This window comes from Rhinopithecus bieti, unplaced genomic scaffold (assembly GCF_001698545.2).
Source record: "Rhinopithecus bieti isolate Rb0 unplaced genomic scaffold, ASM169854v2 scaffold_12476, whole genome shotgun sequence".
Classification (NCBI taxonomy): domain Eukaryota; kingdom Metazoa; phylum Chordata; class Mammalia; order Primates; family Cercopithecidae; genus Rhinopithecus; species Rhinopithecus bieti.
In genome coordinates this window covers 882,171-905,733 of record NW_016807303.1, presented here as the reverse complement: position 1 = coordinate 905,733, position 23,563 = coordinate 882,171, and the positions used below count along the sequence as shown (strand labels likewise).

General features: G+C 40.6%; 1 protein-coding gene across 1 annotated transcript in view; it reads right to left on the bottom strand.

Moving 5' to 3' along the window:
- SENP6 (SUMO specific peptidase 6) overlaps positions 1–11,535 on the bottom strand; it is a 117,745-nt gene extending 106,210 nt beyond the window's left edge. The window contains 1 exon segment of the mRNA XM_017881128.1: positions 11,433–11,535. Within this exon segment, the coding sequence (XP_017736617.1) occupies positions 11,433–11,484 (52 nt within the window). The 5' untranslated portion in view covers positions 11,485–11,535.
- Positions 11,536–23,563: the final 12,028 nt, after the last annotated feature.

Genomic DNA, 23,563 nt, shown 5'->3' with positions numbered 1-23,563 from the left:
ACACAATAAAGTAATTAGGGTTAAATGAGCAGCATGTCTGAAATTTACTTTCAAAGGGTTAAAAAAAAAAACAAAACTCTAGTGCTTTCATTTTCATTATCATTTAGTGTTACACAGTATAAATATAATCGCTTATGTATATATCCCCCATTTGTGGAAATTTAGGTTACATTCACCTTCTTACTGTTACACACATTGCTACTATGAACATTTTAGTATGTCTCATATTGCTATTAAGAACTTTTTTTTTTTAAGTTTGTTTCCTTGTGCATGTGTGTTTCTCCAGGGCAGAGGTCATCAGTCTTTTTCTGTAAAGGGCCAGATAGTAAATATCTTACACTGTGTAGTCCACACAGTCTCTGTCAGTTACTCAACCTTGCCATTTCAATGAGAAGGCTGGGATAATGCAAATAGGTATTGGTATGTTGCAATAAAACTTTATTTAAGGGCAATGACATTTGAATTTCATGTAATTTGCATGTGTCATGAAACATTCTTCTTTTGACTTTTCCCTCCAGTCATTAAAATATAAAAGCCATTCTGAGCTCATGAGCCTCTTAAAACAGAATGCTGGCCAAATTTGGCTGGGTCATAGTTTTCTTTTCTTTTCTTTTCTTTTTTTTTTTTTAAGATAGAATCTCGCTCTGTCACCCAGACTGGAGTGCAGGGCACAATCTTGGCTCACCGCAACCTCTACGTCCTGGGTTCAAGTGACTCTCGTGCCTCGGTCTCCCAAGTAGCTGGGATTACAGGCATGTGCCATGATGCCCAGCTGATCTTTGTATTTTTAGTAGCGAGGGGGGTCTCACCATGTTGCCCAGGCTGGTTTTGAACTCCTGGCCTCAAGTGACCTGCCCACTTTGGCCTCCCAAAGTGCTAGGATTACAGACGTGAGCCACCATGCCCGGACTGGGGCATAGTTTTCTGATACCTGACCTAGGGTATCCCTTAGCAATGGAATGATTTAGTCCTCAGGGATGTGCAATTTCAAGTTCAATAGGTATTGCCAAATTGACCTCCAAAGTGGTTTCAGTAGCCGTTTTTAAGTTTTCCTGTTTCTATGCATCATCTCCCACTGTAGTGATGTTTTAATTTCTGATAGTCTCATAGGGTTATCAGACAGCTTACACCTATAATCCTAGCGTTTTGGGTGGCTAAGGCAAGAGGATTGCTTGAGGCCAGAAGTTGAGACCAGCTTAAGCAGCACAGTGACACTCTGTCTCTATAAAAATAAAAAAATCAGCTGGCTGTGGTGGCACATGCCTGTAGTGCCAGCTACTCAAGAGACTGAGGCAGGAGGATCCCTTGAGCCCAGGAGTTTGAGACTGCAGTGAGCCATAAGTGTACCACAATTATGAATATGAGAAAAACTCATAAGAAAAATGTAACTTAGAAATATAAATGCAGCAAAAGGAAATATAAATATAAATATAAATGTGAAAGTTAGGAAAGCAATTTTATGTGGCTTTGTAGGCTACAGCCCAAGTCGTTCTCAAGAACTATCAAGATTTTTCAAAGCCTTGAGTCACCATGTTACAAGTCTGAGTACCCTGCTGCAGAGGCCATCTAAAGAGGTCTTTAGACTGCAGACATGGAACTTCCCAACCAAACCACACAAGCCACCACCAAATCATCCCTGCAGATGCTACATGAAGAAGAAAAATCACCTAGTTAAGCCTTTCTCAAGTCCCTGATCTTCAAAACCTGTATCTTAGGGTACAGAAGACAAACCAATAGATCACTACTATTTTCAAGATAAAGTCTTAAAATATTATATTTCTGGATGTCATATTAAATTAGACCCCTCTGTGAGCTACCAAAACCAAAATATTCTTTCCCTTAGGACCCCAGCTTCACTAGGCTATCTATTTCTATGTACCTTTCAGCAGGATGCTAGCATAGTCAGTTCAGTTCATTAGTCAGGCAGTAGTTTAGTGCTACAGGTGTTGCCAGGAACTCCTTAGCTTTCTATGGAATGAAAAAGTCTAGCAATGATACCTATTCCAAAGTGGTGCAGTTGGTGCTACCTTTACACAGAATACACAATCTCTTAAAAATACACTTATCTCAAGCTGAAGCACACAAACTTAGAAGCCAGAAATTAAACTGAGAAATGACTGCATGAGATAAGTAGTTCCAAATGTTTCTTATGCTCTAAAGTGAGAGGATCATCAAAGTGTCAGGGAATTCAGAATTCTGTGAGACAGACCAATGAAATTTGAGGAACACTTTAACTCTCAAAGTGAAAATACATAATTCAAGAAGATGGACAGTTTCATAAAAAGCTTACATTAACAGAGACTCAAGAAACAAGTGAAGTCTGTAAATGGTGAAAGCAAAGGAGACTGAGGAGCTGATATCCAAACTTGTGAAGGAGAAGCTGATAAACAGCCTCAGACTTATTTGCTATTATGATTTACTAAATCATTCTTTGGTATCTCCTGTGGTTAAAAAATGAAAACCAACTTGGGCTGAAAGCAGAAGATCAAATGCCAAAATGTTTGGAATCCCACTTCATTCAAATAGTGACCGCTGGGGTTATGAAGAAAGAGAAGTTATTGGTTTCCACAGAAGTAGAGCGAGCAGGGGTCATGGCAGTTAAGAAGTAGTACCTTCATCTTGTCTCCAGAATTTAGTGCTAGATAAGTAGGAGGTTATGAGGGTACAAAGTTTGTAGATTTTTGAATATATGAAACAACACGGTTACTAAACAGTTTAAATTCTCCAAGCCTAGGAGAATTTCTAGTTCCTCATTGTCCACTCTTTATCAAAAATGAAAAGTGAATTTACCATCTTTTGGATGCCAGCACTTTGTAATTTTTTTCTCCCATTCTGTTTCAAAGACTGTAATGCAGTGAATTTGGGAGGGGAAAAAACATCTTCAAAAAGTATAAAATGTGTTTGAAATAGCAAGTCCTCTCTCACCCCACCCCCAAACAAAACAAACAAAAACAACCTCCAAAGGCAAGATCAGAACATAGCTGTTGTCATACTACTCCAGGCTAGTTTCAGATGGCTTCAAAGTAGCTGTTGTTAAACTAGGACAAGGCAGACTGTCCAAACATCCCAGTGTGCCTGGTACTATCCCAATTTTAGCACTGAAAGCCCCATATACTCTGAAGATGATAGGTCCTAAGTTTTGCCAATGGATGCAGAAGATTCTGGGAAGCACAAAATCCAAAGGTAGACAAAAAAATTAGGGGCCAAAAGCAACCCAGTTTTTAGTGTCAAACAGATATGACACAGATTATCTATCACTTTCTGTAACTGTAGCCATTGTTTTATTACCTGATGATGGCAACCATCATTTGCAGTTCACAATAATGGATTATCCATTGTTGCATCATCCTAAGTAATATGACTTAGGTATGCAATTTAAGTGTACTGTAACTGTGAGCATTAACAGTCTGTGACTTAGTGGATTAACTGGCACTTTGTATCAAGATACTGTTTTATTTTTAATATCGTGAATAGTATGACCATTTCTAAGAGCTTAAGTAATGAAAATGACAGTATGACCCAGGCATCACTAAATGAAAGAAAAAACAAAAGGAAAGAAAAGTTTCTAACATTCTTCCTCTTTTGTCCATACTTATGCTTGCCTAGTTTCAGAAATTCCTGAATCCATTCCCAATCAACCAAAAATTAAACTAAGGCCAGGTGGCTCACACTTCTAAACCCAGCACTTTGGGAGGCTGAAGTGAGTGGATCAGTTGAGGTCAGGAGTTTGAGACCAGCCTGGACAACATGGAGAAACCCCATCTCTACAAAAAATAGAAAAATTAGTCAGGTGTGGTGGTGCGTGCCTGTAATCCCAGTTACCAGGGAGGCTGAGGAAGGAGAATCGCTTGAATCTGGAGGGAAGGCGGAGGTTGCAGTGAGCTGAGATGGTGCCACCACACTCCAGCCTGGGCAACGGAGCCAACACTCCGTCTCAAAAAACAAAACAAAACAAAACAAAACACTAAACTAATGAAAGTTTCTGTTGCTATTTATATCTTTGAAATAAATTACTAATTAAGTTGCCAATTTTGTTTTGTCTTTCTTTAGCTTCCCAAACTGTCCAAAAGTTGGATTTTCGGTTTCTTAAGAATTGTCATTTAAAATACTATATGACTGCTGAAAAATACTATGGCTGTTGAAAGAATGGGGAAAAAATACCAGGTAGGTATGGGAGACAAAAGATGGCTGTATAGATTAAGATAGCTGCAAATAATTTGTCATTCTTCCCACTGAAGGGTGGAATCTACTCCCTCTCTCCTTCAATCAGGGCCGGCTCTGTGTTCTTTTGGCTAATACAATATGGAAGAAGTAACACTGTAAATTTCCGAAGCTGGGCAGCAAGAGATTTGTGGCTTTCCGTTTTTGCCTTCTTAAAAGTGCTGCTTCATCAATAAAACTTCTCCATAATAACTTATTATTTTTCCTTCTCTTGTTCGGTTGCCCCTTCCTTTAGGGGAGGTACAGGAAAAGAGATAAGAGTAAGAACAGGGAAGCAAAGTGATGAGGAAGAGGAGAGAGAGGAAGGAAATGCTGAAGAAAGCTGAAGCTATTAAGTTGGTCCCAGGCTACAGTCTGACTTCCCCAATAACTTAAGCTGTGCCACACAACCCTTCTATACCTCAAGTTCCTCAAATATTCAACATACTTTTCTAATAGCAACAGGAATACTCAACTTATGAAAGTCTAGCCATACAAAGTATGTAATTTCATTCTCTTTCCTCTCTCATTACAACACTGGTCAAAATCAGTTACTATCTAGAAAAAGGTAGTCAGTGAGCCGGGCGCAGTGGCTCAAGCCTGTAATCCCAGCACTTTGGGAGGCCGAGATGGGCAGATCACGAGGTCAGGAGATCAAGACCATCCTGGCTAACACGGTGAAACCCCGTCTCTACTAAAAAATACAAAACCTAGCCGGGCGTGGTGGCGGGCGCCTGTAGTCCCAGCTACTTGGAGGCTGAGGCAGGAGAATGGCGTGAACCCGGGAGGCGGAGCTTGCAGTGAGCTGAGATCCGGCCACTGCACTCCAGCCTGGGCGACAGAGCGAGACTCCTCAAAAAAAAAAAGAAAAGGTAGTCAGTGAAAGAAAAACAAGGCAAACTAAAATTCAAGTAGAAGAGAAGACAAGCAAGGAAAGGAAGCTGTTTTTCTTTTCTCTATCTGCTAATAAAATAAATAATATCAAGTTACACGGAGTGCTTATTATATGCCTGGAATTGCTGTAAGTAATATATATTACCTCAATCCTTATGGCAATCTTAAGGTAACCACAATTATTATTTTTTAATGACAATTATTATCTTTGTTTTACAGCTGAGAAAACACAGAAAGGTTAAGTAATCTATCCAAGATCACACAGCTAACAAGTAGTAGAGCCAGATGTTGAACCTCAGCATTCTGACTTTTGAATTCATATTCTCAATGCTTTTCTACTGAAAAATCACTTTCTTTTCTCCTTCCTCTCTTTCCCCCCTCCTTTCCTCTTCTTTCTTCCTCCCTCCCTCTCTTTTTTTCTTTCTTTCTTCTCAGCTCTGTACCCAGCCTGAAGTGCAGTGTCATGAACTGCAGGCCTCAACCTCCTGGGCTCGAGCAACAAGCAATATTCCCACCTCAGCCTCCTAAATTGCTGGGACTTCGGGTGCATTCTGTGACATCTGGCTAATTTTTGTATTTTTTGTAGAGGTGGGGCCTCGCTATGTTGCCCAGGCTGGTCTTGAACTCCTGGGCTCCAGCAATCCTCCTGTCTTGGCCTCCCAAAGTGTTATCTCAGGATAACAGGTATGACCCACTGCACTTTGCCTGAAAATCACTTTCATTCCAAGTGAGGTTCCACTTTACTATTTCAAGTACATGAACTCACATGATAAACAATTTATTTATCACTTTAACTGGGATGAAATCAGGAAATAAACATACTTAAGTAAGGAGTAAATAAGGAATGACACCATGATGTAGTTTCCAAAAGTAATGCAATCAAAATAAAAAGAGGTGTATTCCCCTAAGCAGGCAGAAACTAAAAACCCTGTTCATATTCCATAGAATGCCAATTGTTTGGGAGAAACTGTGCTCTAGTTTAACAGACAGTGTGAGGTCTTTAGGTCTCCAGTAAAACTGGCAAACTGACTGGGTTCTGCACTGAGTTTATGTATAACATAAAAGACTGGCTAAATGGAAATGGAAAACACTTTTCATTTGGAGACAGAAACATTTTTGTTGGTATCTGTAGAAAACAACATTGCATGCAATAGTTTAGCATCAGTCTTTTCAATCTAGTAGAGAAAGTCCATAAAGGAAGACAGGCTGAAATGAAAAGGAAAACAAACTAAAGTAGTAATATATGCACATTAGAAAGGAAAGGCAGAAAAAAGTTACTTCAGGAAAAACAGGAGAAAATATAGGAGAAGGAATTCACTTGGTTAAAAAAAAAAAGGAAAAGAAAACCAGATATGAACAAGTGCAATACAAAAATGAAGAAATGAGAGAGTAAGTAGACTTGTTAGAGCCCCCAGAGTGAAAAAAAGAGGAGGTAGAATATCAAAAGAAAGTTTATAAGACAAGCTAGCTACCATCAATCACCTTTGTCCTATGTTCCAATCATCTCCTAACAGGGTAATCTTTTACCCCTCTCTGAAGCATTCTCCATGTAGCAGCTAATGACTTTTTTTGGGGGGTGGCAGGGTCTCGCTCTGTTTCCCAGGTGGGAATGCAGGGGTACGATCATGGCTCACTGCAGCCTCACCCTCCTGGGTTCAAGAATCCTCCCACATCATTTTTTAATTTTTTTGTACAGACATGGACTCACTATGTTGCTCAGGCTGGTCTCAAACTCCTGGGCTCAAGCAATCCTCTCACCTCGGCCTCCCAAAATGCTGGGATTATAGGCATGAGCCACTATGCCCGGCTGTTGACCTTGTTTGAAACAAATGATGTCACCTCCAGTATCATCTTGCACCGCTCTCCTGACACCATATTGTCCTCCCTTAAGTTCCCCAAACATGCCATGCTCCCCTATTTTATTCCCTCTGCCTAGAAAGCACTGCCTCCCCACCTTCTGTTTTCTAATACCCACTTCAAACCACCCTGATTAGATCCAATTCTCATGATTTCAGGTTAAGTGTCCCTTATCTGAAATGCTTGAAACTAGAAGAAATGTTTCAGATTTCAGATTTTTTTTTTCTCCAGATTTTGGAATATTTGCAAATTATATTATCCCAACTGAGCATCCCAAATCCAAAAATCTGAATTGATTCAATGAGCATTTCTTAGGAGGGTCATGTTGGCATTCAAAAAGTTTCAAATTCTGGAGCATTTTGGATATCTAAATTTGGGATGTCCAACTTGTATAAACAACCCACCATTGCTGTACTTGTCAGTTGTAATTTTACATTTAAGAGCATTATTATTTTATTATTTTTTACTTTCCACACTAGACTGAACACTCTATGAAAAAAACATGGTTTCTTCTCTCTCACTGTTATGCCTCTCAGTGCAGTGCCATTGTCTACAACACAGCAGGTGTTCAATAAATATCTGTTGACTGAATAAATGAATACAGGGGAGCAACCTGCCAAAACTGTCTATCATAAGTGGAAAGGGGGTATGATCAACAGTTAGTGAAGAGAAGTGAAAGGAACAAGTCAAAGAGGGGAGAGGAGAGTAAAAAAATTTAACATGTGACTTAATGAAATCCATACAATTTTAGTGTGTTTTTGCATGAATAAAATAAAGAATGCAGCCAGTACGTCTCCTTTTCCCTAGAGAAGCTATAAAAAGAAATGGAATTAGAATCTCAGTAGTTATAAAGATATAAAACATACTTTAGAGCAAAAATGTCACATAGGCATCTCAAATTTAATATGACCAGTGTTGTTAATTTCCTTCTCATTCTTCTATCAGTCTACTCCATCTCAGTAAACGGCAGCACCACCAATATCTCAAGCTAAACAAAACCTTTTGATTCCTCTTATTCTGATACTCAATGTACAATTCATCAAGTCCTGAAGCTCTACATCCAAAGATATCCTCAACCTATCAACTTCTCTTTCCCAATCTCCATTGACATCATGCTAATTGAAGACCTGACCACTTCTATCTTGACTACTACAATATTATGCTAATTTATTGCCTTGCTTTTAATCTTGTCCCTTTTAAATTCATTCCAGAGAGCAGCCAAAGTGATTTTTTAAAAAAGATAAACCATATCATTACACCCCCTCGCCCCAAACTCTTCAATGGCTTCCCGCTACTGAGAGAGATATAAAAATTATTCATGATCCTGCATGAAACATCGCCTGCCTCTCATATCACTCTCTCCTTTGCTTTCTACATTTCAGCCTTTTTGCTTATCAAATGGTACCATATATTACCTCTGAATCTTTACATGTATCCCCTCTGCCATATTCTGAAGTGTCTCTTAGTTAAGGTGTTTACTTAAGTGTAACCTCATCAGGGATGCTTTCCTGACTTCAATGCTATGTAAAATGGCTTCCCCATCACTGCTGTTTATGTCTTCCAGTGTTCATCACACTGTTTATCATCTGGTTTATTTCATTAACAACAAACATGTTTCAGGTGCAAGAAATATGATGATGAAAAGATAAAGTCATTACTTTTTCACAGTTTATTACAGAGATATGCTTTCACAGAACCTAAGATAGAAGACTAAATAAAGGCAGAGTCCTCGACTCTCGTATGCACTGTTGTATTCACCGTGGTACACTGCCTGGTAGAGTAGGATGCTGTAAATGTGATGAGTGAATGAAAACCTAGTTTAGTTTTTCAAGGAGTCGACTGGAAAGTAAAGAAAGTGTAATATGTAGATGTCTTAATATTAAATCCTAGGAGCCTATGTATGGGGAAATATTTTGAACATTTATAAACCTGATAATGCAGAATATATGGCAAATTATGGTGGAATATTTTTATTATTATTATTATTATTACTATTATTTGAGACGTAGTTTCACTTGTTGCCCAGGCTGGAGTGCCAATGGTGAGATCTTGGCTCACTGCAACCTCCAGCTCTCGGGTTCAGGCGATTCTCCTGCCTCAGTCTTCTGAGTAGCTAGGATTACAGGCGGGCGCCACCACGCCAGGCTAATTTCTGTTTTTTTAGTAGAGACGGGGTTTCACCATGTCGGCAAGGCTGGTGTCAAACTCCTGACCTCAGGTGATACGTCCACCTCGGCCTCCCAAAGTGTTGGGATTAGAGGCGTGAGCCACCACGCCTGGCTAAAATATTTTATTATTATTAAAAGTGTAAGACACCAAAAGAATCATGGGAAATTAAGCAGAAAACATAAGTGGTATTAAATACAATTCGTTTATTTGGAAAGATTCAATATAGTATACGAAAATGTATTATGAGGAACTAAAATTGCTCCTTTCCCTTACGCTTTTTTTTTTTGGAGACAGAATCTCGCTCTGTTGCCCTGGCTGGAGTGCAGTGGCGCAATTACTGAAACCTCTGCCTCCCGTTTTCAAACGATTCTCCTGCCTCAGCCTCCACAGTAGCTGGGACTACAGGCGCACGCCAACCATGCACGGCTAACTTTTGTATTTTCAGTAGAGAGGGGTTTCGCATGTTGGCCAAGCTGGTCACCAATTCCTGGCCTCAAGTGATCCGCCTGCCTCGGCCTCCCAAAGTGCCGTGTGTGATTAAAGGCGTGCGCCACCGCGCTCAGAACCCTTATGCTTATGCTCTACAGAAGTTACCATTTGCTTGCTTTATGAAAATGCTTAAGACATGGTGAAACTCGAATTTATCACACCTGTACACTCAAAGACCTTTAGATTAAACTAAAAGCAGTAGTTTGAAACTCACATTAACTCTACATCTGTGGCTTTATTTGTACTTTTTTTAATCCTCCCTATGTTCATCCAATTAGAATTTTAACTCAATCAGGCCTACAGAAGCTGGAAATCTAGGATAGCACAAAAGTATAATCATCTGCATACTGAAGATAATAAGCACGAGTAAGCCATCTTTTGTTTCCAATTTCAAAACAAAAACAACACACATAGCACTACCTGTAACACAAGCTGCACCCTCTCAGCCTCTTGACAGGTACCCATTCTGCAAACTGGAATGGAGGTAATACCAAACGAACTCAGAAAAACTCAGAAGCTTTTCTTACTCTTACTAGGAAATCTCCTGTAAAGTTCTCATCACTTTCAGATAAAGCCTGGCTTGTACGGTAAGATTTTTTTTTCACTTCACTATACTCAAGTAAGATGAATTAAGAAAAATTACCTCTATTATTCACTATTCTTTCACTAGACTAATATTGAGTACCTATGGTGTTCCAGGCACTGTTCGAGGTGCTGTTAACAAAACAGTACCAAGGCATTCCCATTCCTCAACAATCTCCTATAGAACCTATTTAGGGGTTTTCTTAATTTTAAGTTAAATCGTACTTTCTTGATTCAGTAATGTTTCCGAAACATACTAAAAAAAGTTATTTTTGAAGTAAAGCTTATGACATATTGCAATGAAAATCTTTGCAAAATTATCCAAAGAGTAGTTAATTCTTTTTAACAAAACGAGTCTGTGAGCAGCAGAGACTCATTTTGATAAACATATTTATAAACTCAATCACCAGTGTAAACACTGAACCCATAGTCAAATTAAGTAATATAGACACTTCTTGGTCTACAATTACAATAACATTTAGCTCTATTTTGGGGGTCCTTATATATTCATAGGCCAAAAAATCAATACTGCTCCCCATTACCACCTTCCCCAACAAAAAGGTACAGCTTTTGAGACTGGCTTAGTCTACTTAGAGCAAACGTTTAACTCTCCCTCACGAGTGAATAAAACACTCAAATTGTGTCAATGAGCTTTAGTTACGGCCCCAAAATTGACACTGTAAACCTTACTCTTTTTCCAGATAAATTATTTTATAGAATGTTTTTATAAAAACACATTCCGAAAGAATATCAGACAAGGCCAGGCCTAATTGGAAGGCTGGCTGCAAAAGCAAGCCTGAAACTCTGAGAAACAGACGAGAGGGTATAAAACACACCTCAATGAAACTAACTGTCCCCTCCCTACTTAGATTGGTCCCCAATTGCACCCAACCTTAGCAATTTGAAACTTTTCATGAACACCAAACAAGATGTGAATGCTGGCTGCTCTCATCCTTAGGCCACCACGCCAAAAATTTTTTTAATGTCAACGACTTCAGCGCGCACTCTCAAAGGACGCCCACCAACTCTGGCTCGCGGCTCAATCCACCCGCGCCCCCGGGCCGAACCGGCTCGCAAACCAAGCGCGCTCGCAGCACACTCCCTCTCCGTCATCGCTCATCCCTCGTACTTCACCGCCCCCCAAACCCACCCAGCGCAGATAACTGAATATCCGGGGTTCTGGGGGCCACGTTTTCCAGTATATCCTCTTTTCTCCCCGTCAAGGGCAGAAATAGACGTACCTTCCAGAAAAGTAATCTCCCCGGCGCTGCTGCCGCTCTTGCCGGCCGCCATCTTCCTCCTCCCACGCCGCCTCCTTCTTAATCCATGGCCCACACCGCCGCCGTGCTCGCCGGGATGAGGGGCCGCGCCGGAGGAGGGTAGACGCCGCAGGGTTGCGGGCCTCGGGCTCAGCCGTCAGGCGGGCGGCGCTCCCAGGTTCAGATGGGCCTACACAAAAGCAGGCCAGGCGCGCCCGGGCCTGTCCGCGGGCTGGCGGGCAGCGAGGCCCGCGGCCCGAGCTTCTCAGGCCCCTCCGGGGGAACGCGAGCGGCGACGACGACGACGGCGCTTCCCGGGCCCGGTTCCTCTCGGCCCACGACTCCCCATCCACCGCCCACCCAGGCTGCCTGAGAAACTTCCCCCAGCCGTGGGTTCCCAAGAAAGGAGAATGAAGGCGAGCACACAAACACGCCTCCCTTCGTCCCAGGCCGTAAAATGGCCGCACCGCCGCGCCGGAGCGGCGAGGTCTCCGCGACCGTCAGGCGCCTCCAGGCCCCCAACTCGTTCTGCAGCCGCCGCCGCTACGGTCGTCCGCCCACCCCGCCCAGGCGTGAATGCATCAGCGGAGGCCTTTGCGACTGTCCATGTGGACAGGGGTGGGTCTCCTCTGCCACCGCCTCGCGTCGGTCGCCACAGCAGCTCCAGTCGCCGCCGCTGCCGCTCCTCCCCCACGGGCGCTGGAGCTGCCGCCTGGCTCCCGCCCCGCCCCGACGCCGCCGCCCCAGCGCGGCTCCCCTCAGCAGCGCGGACTCGGCGTCGCCGGCAGAGCTGGCATGCCCGCGGCTTCGCACCGAGACCTATACTGCTCGTGGGGCCCGCCGCACCGGCTTTCGGCAGGGTCGGCCTTTCACGCCGCGAGTTCAGGCCTAGACCACGTTACAATCCAAAATCCCACAGCCCGGGGCCCCACATCGCAGACCTGGGCGTCAGTGCGCTTCTGCGCCAGGCCCGGTGGATGGGTTTCCTCGGCTTGCTGCGCACCACACGATGCCTAAGCAAATTTGAACCCAAATGTATTCTTTCTGAGGAGCCTTCAAGCAATTTACAGCCTTTAACCTGAACGAGAAAAAGGTAGTGACTGGTACATGGAATCACATGTTTGGGTAACGATGATTCGTGTCTACATTATTTTTTCAAGAAGTTTTCAATATAACTTAGGGCAAGGATCGTACCAGTCAGCTTTTAAATGGCAGTCTTTTTTTTCTTTTTTAAAGAAGTCGCTTTGTCATTTACGTTTGCCTGAGACTTGAAAAAACCTATACCTCTCTTACAGAGTGAGGCTTCTTTTTTTTCTCTCTCCTTCTTTTTTTTTTTTCTTCTTTTTTTCTGGACGGCTCAGAAAAGACAGACCAGGAAATGTGGGGAAAGAGGCTTTTTTTTTTTTAACTGCTTTTCCTTTAAAAATTTTTCGATATTAAAAAACCTACATTCTCATTCAAGGAAATATGGAAAGCACAGAAAAACGATTAATACCTGTTTTCACGACTGAGACTGGAGGACGGCGCGGTAGGTTTGTGTTCCTCTGATAGCATTTTTCTTGTGTGCAGTAGATCGTTCTTGTAAAAAAACAAAAAATGGAGGAAAAATCTTGCTAAGCATGTCGAATGGAAAAGGTCAACTGCAATTAAAATGACGCAGGAAAACCGGTGGAGGAGTGAAGGTGCAGTCTTTGGGGGAATGGGACTGTTTCTGAATTCGGTTGTCCTGTTAACGAGGCCTCATGCAGAAAAGGCGTTTATTGTTGTAAACGTCCTTTAAATCTGGTTCTTTTTTCCTAATGCGAATCCATAATCTATTCCTGATTGGGCAAAATAGTGGTTAATGAATATAATGTTATTTTGTTTGCCTGAGGTTATTGCATGTCCTGTTGTGATGTTCTATTGGACATCAGTCTGTCGTACATGACAGTATAATACTGATGTGTGTAAGGTAATAGGCAATGTGTGGTTAACTGGCCATTTGTGCAGACTTCAACATGTGTTTTTAAAAAAAATCTTTCAGGGCCGGCGCGGAATGGCTCAGGCTTGTAATCGCAGCACTTTGGAAGCCGATGGCGGGTTGAATCACCTGGAGGGTACGGGGGATTCGAGACCAGACTCTTGACCAACATGGAGAAACCCCTCTACCTAAACAGTACCAAAATACTGACGTCTGTGGCGCATGCCTGTAACCCCAGCTAGTCGGGAGGCTGACGGCAGGAGAACTGCTTGAAACCCGGGAGGCGAGATCTGCAGTGAGCTGAGAATTTTACCATTGCACTCCAAGCCTGGGCAACAGAGCTAGACTCCACAAAAAACAAAAAAAAAAAAAAAAAAATCTTTCCAGCAGCACTTGATTCCATTTGGAGAATTGTTTTTTTAATTTTAAAAAATACAATTTTGCTTTTAAAATGCATATAATGGCTGGCTTTGAAACATGGAGGAAGGTCCAGAGTCAAGGAATGGTGTGCGGCCTCTGGAAGGCTGGAAAAAGGCAAAAGGCAAGAAAATCAGTTCTCCTCAGGAGTCTCCAGAAAGGAAAACTGACACTTTGACTTTAGCTCAATCAGAAAGGTATTGGACTTCTGACCCTACAGAACTATCAGAAAAGGTTTGTGTTAAATTGCTAAATTAGTGGTAATTACCATGTGTTACAGCAACACATGCAATGGGAAACAAGGTAAAGTGTGTAGAAAATTTTTTTTTTTTCCCGAGATGGAGTTTTACTCTTGTCGCCCAGGCTGGAGTGCAATGGCGTGATCTCGGCCCACAGCAACCTCCGCCTCCCAGGTTCAACCGATTCTCCTGCTTCAGCCTCCCGAGTAGCTGGGATTACAGGCGCCCGCCACCACGCCCGGCTAATCCACGCCCAGCTAATTTTTGTATTTTCAATAGAGACCGGGTTTCACCACGTTGGCCAGGCTGGTCTCGAACTCCTGACCTCAGGTGATCCACCTGCCTGGGCCTCCCAAAGTGCTGGGATTACAGGCGTGGGCGACCGCGCCTGCCCCTTTCCTGGTTGTCTTAGCCTAGTGAATAGCATTGTCATTCACTCATGTCATTCACGAATTTCTGGTTTCACAAGCCAAAAAACTAGGAATCACTCGTCTCCCTTTCTCGCTTCCTCTCTCTCCTCTTCCCCTCTCTTTTAAATCAAATCTCCTTCCTGATTATCTCTTGAATCTATTCATATTTTTTCCAGTTCCAGTGTCTCCCCACCAATCTTAGCCACTATAATCTTTCAGCTGTACTACAATAATAGCTTCAAACAGGTTATTCCTCATTCTCTCTACCCCTCCTCTAATCCATTTCTCACACAAAAGCCACAATAATCTTTTTAAAAATTAATTATTATTGTTGAGACAAGGTCTGGCTCTCTGACTCAAGCTGGAGTGCAGTGGTGCAATCTCGGTTCACTGTAACTTCTGCCTCCCAGGCTCAGGTGATCCTCCTACCTCAGTCTCCCAAGTAGCTGTGACTACAGGTGTGCACCATCATGCCTAGCTAATTTTTTTTGTATTTTTTGTAGAGACAGGGTTTTACCGTGTCGCCCAGGCTGGTCTTGAACTCATGAGTTCAAGTGATCCCCCCACCTTGACCTTCCAAGGTGCTGGGATTACAGGTGTGAGCCACCGCGCCTGGCCTCTTTTTTTTTTTTTTTTTTTTTTTAATGTAAATCAGATCAAAGCACTTTACCGTTTAAAACCACTCAAAGATTTACCTTTGCTCTTAGGATAAAGTCCTAAATCCCAGGCCCTTCCCTACCTACCTCAGTAGCCTCCTCTTGCAGCATTCTCATCTTCTTCATTAAGCTCCAGCCATTTTCAATTTTTCAGTTTCTCTTTTCTACATCGGAGCCTTTGGACATGTTTTACCCTCCATCTGCAATGCACTTTTTGTCTGAATAGAATCTTGCACCAATAGATATTAATACATATCTGCTTAATGAGTAAATAATACAACATATCAAAAATAATTTTTTCCCAAGGAAAATTTAGGATGATAGAATCGTAGAACCCAGACTCCTTAAAGACTATGTAATACAATCTTCTCAGAGGTTCAGAAAATGTCTATGCCCCAAATAACATTATGGTAGAAATCAAGGAAAGATACTCTAAAAGGGATCAGCAATCGGGGTGTGAACCTAGGGTTTGGATTTGAAGATTATGATGTTGAAATAACCTAAGTTGCTCTGAGGGATCTGGGAATTGACAAAAGTAAGATTTGAGTTGGTTTATAGACACATAACAAAGTTTTCTCTGTGTATGTTATCCCTAAGGCTGCAAATTCTTTTGTCTCATAGCTGATATTTCCTCTATTTTAGCCAAATTTAAAGTACTGTATATAAAACTACTTGGATAAACTGACCCATAGTCTATACTGGTAGAGCTTGATAATGATTAATAAAATAGTAACTTTTAATATTTTAATTTAATTTAATATTTTAGTATTTCTTTGAAAACATAGTTATCAAATCCCATTCTTCTAAACACCACACTGAGACATGCAGTATATAGTTAATCCACAACTAAGTACAAGTTTCAGGAGACAATAGCAGGTTCTGGAATTAGTGACTGGTTGATGGTTTTTCAAGGGCTAAATGTATTTGTGCCAGATTAAATGGTGAGCATTATATGAAAATAGTATATTCATTTCTGTTATAAGGATATAAGTTTCTGTTCTAACATAATTTCTACATTATCCTATTTCACTTTCAACTTGCTGATTATCTTATTGTTTTTTTAATCTTACCATATTTCATGCTCATTTTTAATTTCCAGTTCTTCTCTTTAGTCAATGATTTCTGTCCCTGTTCCATGTTGCAGATTTTTTCCTAGGGTTTTAGCAGGTTGTTTATCAGCCATTTTAATGCTTACAATTTTAAACTTTTGATTAAATGAATCTCAAAACTAATCTTTTAAAAATTGTAAGTGAATATATCCTCAAAATAGCACACATTTCTTACACATGGTCAGTTCCTACCAGGCACCTTCAGTGTCAACATTTATAAGTGAACAGGGAAGCTTTCAGGTGACTAGGGCTGCACTATGACTTTCCTGGGCCCTAAGCACTATGACTTCATGAGGCCCTTCCTCCATAGGAAATATATCAAACATTTTTTAGCAAGAATTTAAATGCTATATATAAAACTACACAAAATTTTTAAATCAGTTAATTTTACAACTACTTTGGTATAAAGATAAAATATAATCCAGATTGGATTTGTTGTTATATACTTATTATCATTATGTTCATTTTTTTCTTTTGATTAAAAAAAATTAAAACATTTTCCTAAGACCTTTAAAGTGTCATGGGCCCTTGGCACTGTGCCTCTTGTGCCTAGCAGATAAATTGGTCCTGCAGATGACTACTAGATCCCTTCATGTTCATTAATGGAATTGATCACAGGGAAATCATTTCTAGCCGATCTCCAAGGCAGTAGTTCTCAAACTTTAACATGCATTAAAAATCAACTAAAGAGCTTATAAAGCAGTTTCCTGGGCCCTATCCCAGACCATCTGATTACATAGGTCTGGGTAGGATCCATGAATTTGCATTTCTAATAAGCTCAAAGGTGGTGCTGATCTGAGAACCACACTTTCAGGATAATATAGCTGTTTATGTAAAGGCAGTACTCTCAATATGATTTGGTAGGTATACTATCCAGATCTCCTAACCGATATTTACCGAACATCTACTGTCATTCTTCTTCTTTTTTTTTTTTGAGACGGAGTCTCAGTCTGTCACCCAGGCTGGAGAGCATTGGCACGATTTTGGCTCAGTGCAAGCTCCACCTCCCGGGTTCTTGCCATTCTCCTGCCGCAGCCTTCGAAGTAGCTGGGACTGCAGGTGCCCACCACCACACCTGGCAATTTTTTTTTTTTTTTTTGTATTTTTAGTAGAGATGGGGTTCAAGATGGTCTTGAACTCCTGACCTCATGATCTGCCCGCCTTGGCTTCCCAAAGTGCTGGGATTACAGGCGTGAGCCACCGCACCTGGCCATTCTTATTTTATAAGTGAAAATAGACTCAAAGTTCAAATGACCTTGCCAAGGTGACTCAGCTAGAAAACTGTAGACCTAGGATTTGAGTTGAAGTCCATTTAGACTCCAAGGTTCATGGTCTCTTATTATCATTATAATGTGGTAATGACAGGTAGAATATAATCCGTGGACCTAGAAGCAAACATTTAAACATGAAATAATGCATAAAAGTGGTACTTTCATAGATCATCATTATTGTATTGTCCTTCTTTATTTGAGTCTGTTGAAGGCTGCTTTCTTTCTTGGTATTTATTCTTCACTTCTTAACTCCAGTTAATAACAGCAAAAGGAATGCAGTAATGGCATGTAACACAGTTTTCTGAAAGTGCTCTTCTATTCTTTTTTTTTTTTTTTTTTGAGATGGAGTCTCACTGTGTGGCCCAGGCTGGAGTTCGGTGGCACAATCTTGGCTCACGGCAACCTCTACCTCCTGGGTTCAAGCAATTCTTCTGCCTCAGCCTCCCGAGTAGCTGCGACTACAGGTGCACACATTACACCTGGCTAATTTTTGTATTTTTAGTAGAGACAGGCTGGTCTTGATCTCCTGACCTCAGGTGATCTGCCCGCCTCGGCCTCCCAAAGTGCTGGGATTACAGGCCTGAGCCACTGCGCCCAGCCTGCAAGTGCTATTCTTTAAAGCTGACTCCAAACTAAATCTGATTAGGATTTTGTATTTTTCATTAACTTCACTTTGCAAACTGAACTGCCTCATTACTTCTGCAGGTTGACAAACTTTAGTCTTCAGAACACACACAAAAAATGATTAAATAGCACTCTGAGCTTTGGACTTTAAACGCCTTTGCCTTAGGAGATTAAAAGACCCATTTTATAACTAGCTTCCTTATCTATTCTTCTAAATATAATTTTATTATAAATACATATGTGTGAGATAATTACTTTATCTTTCTCCCTATTGTGTGTGTACATATTTATAAATTTCTTACTGCTTTTCTTTCTCTGATTCTTTTATTTCTGAAGAACGTAGTCTAATACAAATGTTGGCTATTTTCTAAAGTCATATTTTTCAAGAAGATGCTTTGATGACCTCAAAGTTTGCCAAACTGTTGTTCATCACCCCAGTGTAAAGGGGCCACAATGTTTTCAGCAATCACACAAATGTTAAGTATAGGAAAAATATATATATATACATATATATATATTTTTAGTAGAGATGGGATTTTGCCAGGTTGGCAAGGCTGGTCTCCAACTCCTGACCTCAAGTGATCAACCCACCTCAGCCTCCCAAAATGCTGGGATTACAGGCCTGAGCCACCATGCCCAGCCAAGTATAGAAAGATATATTACCAGGATAGAGAAATTATCAAATACATCATGGAACATCTTTTTGGCAGAATGCTTTGCAGCTATTTAAGCCAGTGAAGTAGATCCATTAGTACTGAAAAAGTTATGGATATAAGGATATATTTTGGTAAAGAAGGTTAAAAGAGAAGAATAATTTTGTACAAGAAAGAATCTTATATGGTAAATTTTTGTCCTAATGTAAAATGACTGGTTAATAAAGAGAAGTATAAAACAAAGCAGAAAATTCAAGCATGTCATCAGTGGTCTGAATAAGTTGTGATAAGGTTTGTGAAAGCGAACTTTATGAGAGGAATTTTGTTTGTGATCAAGTTGGCTATAATTAGAAGGCAATTATTTAAGAGTCTTTCTAAAATTGAGCTTTAATATTAAAAATACACTAATACAAAACTAAATAAATTTGGTCCCCTATGTTAGAACAACAGGATTTTTAAAAAGTATTCATTTGCCCTTAATAAAATTACCAGAGGTTTTGATTCTGGAATCTGTTTCTTTAACAGTCGTCTTCTAAACTGCTAACAGTTTGTATTTCTGCCACATTTCTTCCTGAGATCTATTTAGTTTCCCAAGTTACAGGTTGGAGATACTGTCTTTGTTTTTGTTTTTGTTTTTTCTTTTCTTTTCTTTTCTTTTTTTGAGACAGAGGCTTGCTCTGTCACCCAGGCTGGAGTGCAGTGACACAATCTCGGCTCACTGCAACCTCCGCCTCCCAGGTTCAAGCGATTCCCCTGCCTCAGCCTCTGGAGTATCTGGGATTGCAGGCATCCTCCACCATGCCCAGCAAATTTTTTATATTCTTGTAGAGACAGAGTTTTACCATGTTGGCCAGGCTGGTCTTGAACTCCTGTCCTCAAGTGATCCACCCGCCTTGGCCTCCCAAGGTGCTGGAATTACAGGCGTGAGCCACCGCGCCTGGCGTGATGCTGTCTTTTTCATTATGACTAATAATTTTATTTCTCAAGGTAAAATTTTCCTTTTGTAACTTCTCAGATTTATATTTTAGAAGTTCAACCAACTTTTTTTTTTTCAGTTGGAGTCTCACTTTGTCACCCAGGCTGGAGTGCAATGGTGGGATCTTGGCTCACTGCAACCTCTGCCTCCCAGGTTCAAGCAGTTTTCCTGCCTCAGCCTCCTGAGTGGCTGGGACTACAGGTGCGTGCCACCACACATGGCTATTTTGTATTTTTAGTAGAGACAGGGTTTTGCCATGTTGGCCAGGCTGGTCTCAAACTCCCGGCCTCGAGTGATCGGCCCACCTTGGCCTCCCAAAGTGCTGGGATTACAGGTGTAAACCACCATGCCTGGCCTTTATTTTATTTATTTATTTATTTATTTATTTTTTGAGACAAGTTCTCACTCTGCCACCCAGGCTGGAGTGACTGCTCACTGCAGCCTTGACCTTGCATGCTCAAGCAATTCTTCCACCTCAGCCTCCTGAGTAGCTAGGACTACAGGTGTGTGCCACTATATCCAGCTAATTTTTGTAAAGATAGGATCTCATACTCTCCAGGCTGGTTTCGAATTCCTGGGCTCCGTGATCCACCTGCCTTGGCCTCTCAAAGTGCTGGGATTACAGGTATGAGCCACATGTCCAGCCTAGAATTTCAATGTCAAGAAAAAAAAAGTTCAACTTTTGCTGTACCTTGTTGCATGTGATTTGCAGGTCATACATCATTGCCCTTTGTTCTTTCTTCCTTTGAAGAGGTGTGTCTTTTTTCTTGGCTGAGGTAATAACTTTCTCCTTCAATCTTTTCATCAATTTCTATAACTTTTTTTCTTCCAACTCTACTATTACAGTTGATGCTCAAATTTTTAAAAAATTATTATTTTTTAACAGCTTATGGCCATGCTAATCTTCTCTGTATCATTCCAACTTTAGTATATGTGCTGTCAAAGCAAGCACTGAAATATTTATCTTAAAGGCTTAGAAACACAGTGTATTCCTCCAGTATACCCAATTCTGTACTCTTGGCTTTTACTGATGTGCCTAAATTGTTCCGTGTAATCAGGACACTTCCTATGTTGTTAGTGAGAGCCATGTATTCCCCCACTCAAGGTATTAGTTTTCTTGTTTACATTGCTGTATAATGTAATGTATATTCTTAACCCTAGACACATTCTTCCTGTGCCTGATTAAATTCAAGTACCCTTTTCATCAGGATTGACTTCCAGATTATCTAAATGGGCTTCCCATAAGGAGAAGCAATCACGCTACAAGAGATTTTTCTTGTAGCGTGTTCTAGTAACTGGCCTGAAAAAAACAAAGATTTTACGTTTTATCGAGATAATTTCCTATCTTGTCTTTATTAGGTTTTGGATTACATAGAAAACTGAGTTTTAAAAGGGTTAGGTTTTTACATCCATATAACTTTCTGTATTGCTTTTGAAGTCTTTTGTCACTGTGGTTAAATTAATGGCTATTATTTTACGGTAACCTGTGATTTTGTTTTGATCAAGTGTTTTGAACTTTTTAACATCTTTGGCAGGTCCTCCCCGCACCCACATCATCAAAATCTGAAACTAAATCTTTTTGACTTAAAATTAATATTGGGATTTTCCAGTTGGGCCCCTGGAGAGCCTCAAAGTTGTGTCTCTCATCTTTTAGAGATATTAAATAATTAGGCTTATTTGGTAAATTGTATGAGAAGCATTGTAAAATGATAAGTGATACTAGATATTCCCTCAGTTACATTTATGTGTGTGCTATTGATATAAATGTTCTAAAAGTTACATCAATTCATAAAAATATAATATGTTACAGTCATAATTTTGGTGGCTATGTTAAATCTTTCCTAAACTTATATTTGTATGGATATGTATTAATGTGAGTTTTCTAACAGTTGTATAAAATTTATAAAAGTTTGATTCTTCTGATATGACATTGTCAGTCATGATTCTGATTCTTTTTTTTTTCTTGTTGTTGAGATGGAGTCTCGCTCTGTTGCCCAGGCTGGAGTGCAGTGGTGTGATCTTGACTCACTGCAACCTCCACCTCCTGGGTTCAAGCGATTCTCCTGCCTCAGCCTCCCAAGTTGCTGGGACTACAGGTGCCTGCCACCATGCCTGGCTAATTTTTTGTACTTTTAGTAGAGATGGGGTTTCACCATATTAGCCAGGATGGTCTCCATCTCCTGACCTCATGATCTGCCGACCTCGGCCTCCCAAAGGGCTGGGATTACAGGCATGAGCCACTGCGCCCGGCCTGATTGTCATCTTAGAATACTGCATGTAATGGAAATAACTACATTTCCTTGTCAATTGGGAAATTATTATTATTATTATTTTTTTTGAGACAAGGTCTCACTCTGTTGCCCAGGCTGGAGTGCAGTGGTGTGATCTTGGCTCACCGCAACCTCTGCTTCTTGGGCTCAAGCAAGCAATCCTCCTACCTCAGCCTCCTGAGTAACTGGGACTATAGTTGTGCACCACCACACCCAGCTAATTCTTGTATTTTTTGTAGAGATGGGGTTTCACCTTGTTGTCCAGGCTGGTCTCAAACTCCTGGGCTCAAGCAATCTGCCCACCTCAACCTCCTAAAGTGCTGGGATTACAGGTGTGAACCACTGTGCCTGGCCAGGAACTTTCATCAGATTTTTAACCATGACTATTCTAAGTTTCTGTCATCGACAGTTATTGCTTTGAAATCTTCTCTAAAAGCATTTGCAATCAGCTCTAGTCCAAAATGACTTTTCATGGAAAAGACTCTAACAAGTAGTCTTGAACACAAATTTCTGATAACTTTAAGAACAATGAATGAAATAAAAATCTTCAGAACTCTAATAAGGAAACTTATAGGTTCATAAAACTGCTAATCAAGATCAAGCAAAACAATAAATTAGTTACATGAAATTAAGTAATTGGTAATGTTTTATGACTTATTTAAACCATTGTTGGTTCTTTATTTAAATGTTTTGTTTTCAGATTTAAGAAATTTTTTTCTCATAAGCTATTTATAGTTTACAAGAATTTGGTAAAGTATACTTTTAATAAAGATGGAAACATCTTTGCTTTTTTCCCCTACTTGATTCTTCCAAAAATTGGCAAATATTTATGAGTATTCTTTATTTATGTAAGTTCAATAAAAATTTGCTCTCTTCATAAACAGGATGTAATTGGAAACACTGAATTTGTTTTTTTTTTTTCACCAAGCCTTTTTTTGTGTGTGTTTGTGTTTTTGTTTATTTGTTTCTTCAGAGACAGAGTCTCACTCTGTAATCTAGGCTGGAGTGCAGCGGCATGATCAAAGCTCACTGTGCTCTCAAGCTCCTAGGCTCAAGTGAAACTCCTCCCTCAGCCTCCTAAGTGGCTAGGACTACAGGTGTGTACCACCATGCTTGGCTAATTAAAAACAAAATTTTTTTTGGTAGAGGTGGGGTCTCACTATATTGCCCAGGTTGGTCTCAAATTCCTGACCTCAAGTTATCCAGGATCCTCTTGCCTTGGCCTCCCAAGTTTCTGGGATTACAGATGTGAGTCAGTGCCCCTAGTCATTTACCAAGGCTTTGAATAAAATGTTGTATTTAAGAGTTTGCATAAAATGTCTGGCTTTAGGAGTTTCTAGCCTTACAGTGAGTGAATAAAAATTGTCACTTCTTTGCAGATCCAAGAACCTTAAGACTGAAATAAAGTCTAAAGTCTGCCTTGGTTTGGCTTCCCATGCTCAAGAAGTTTTTAAGCCTGAGATTCCTAATGATCATTGTAGAGAGAAAAAGTTATATTTCTAAAGAAATTTTTTTTTTTTTTTTTTTT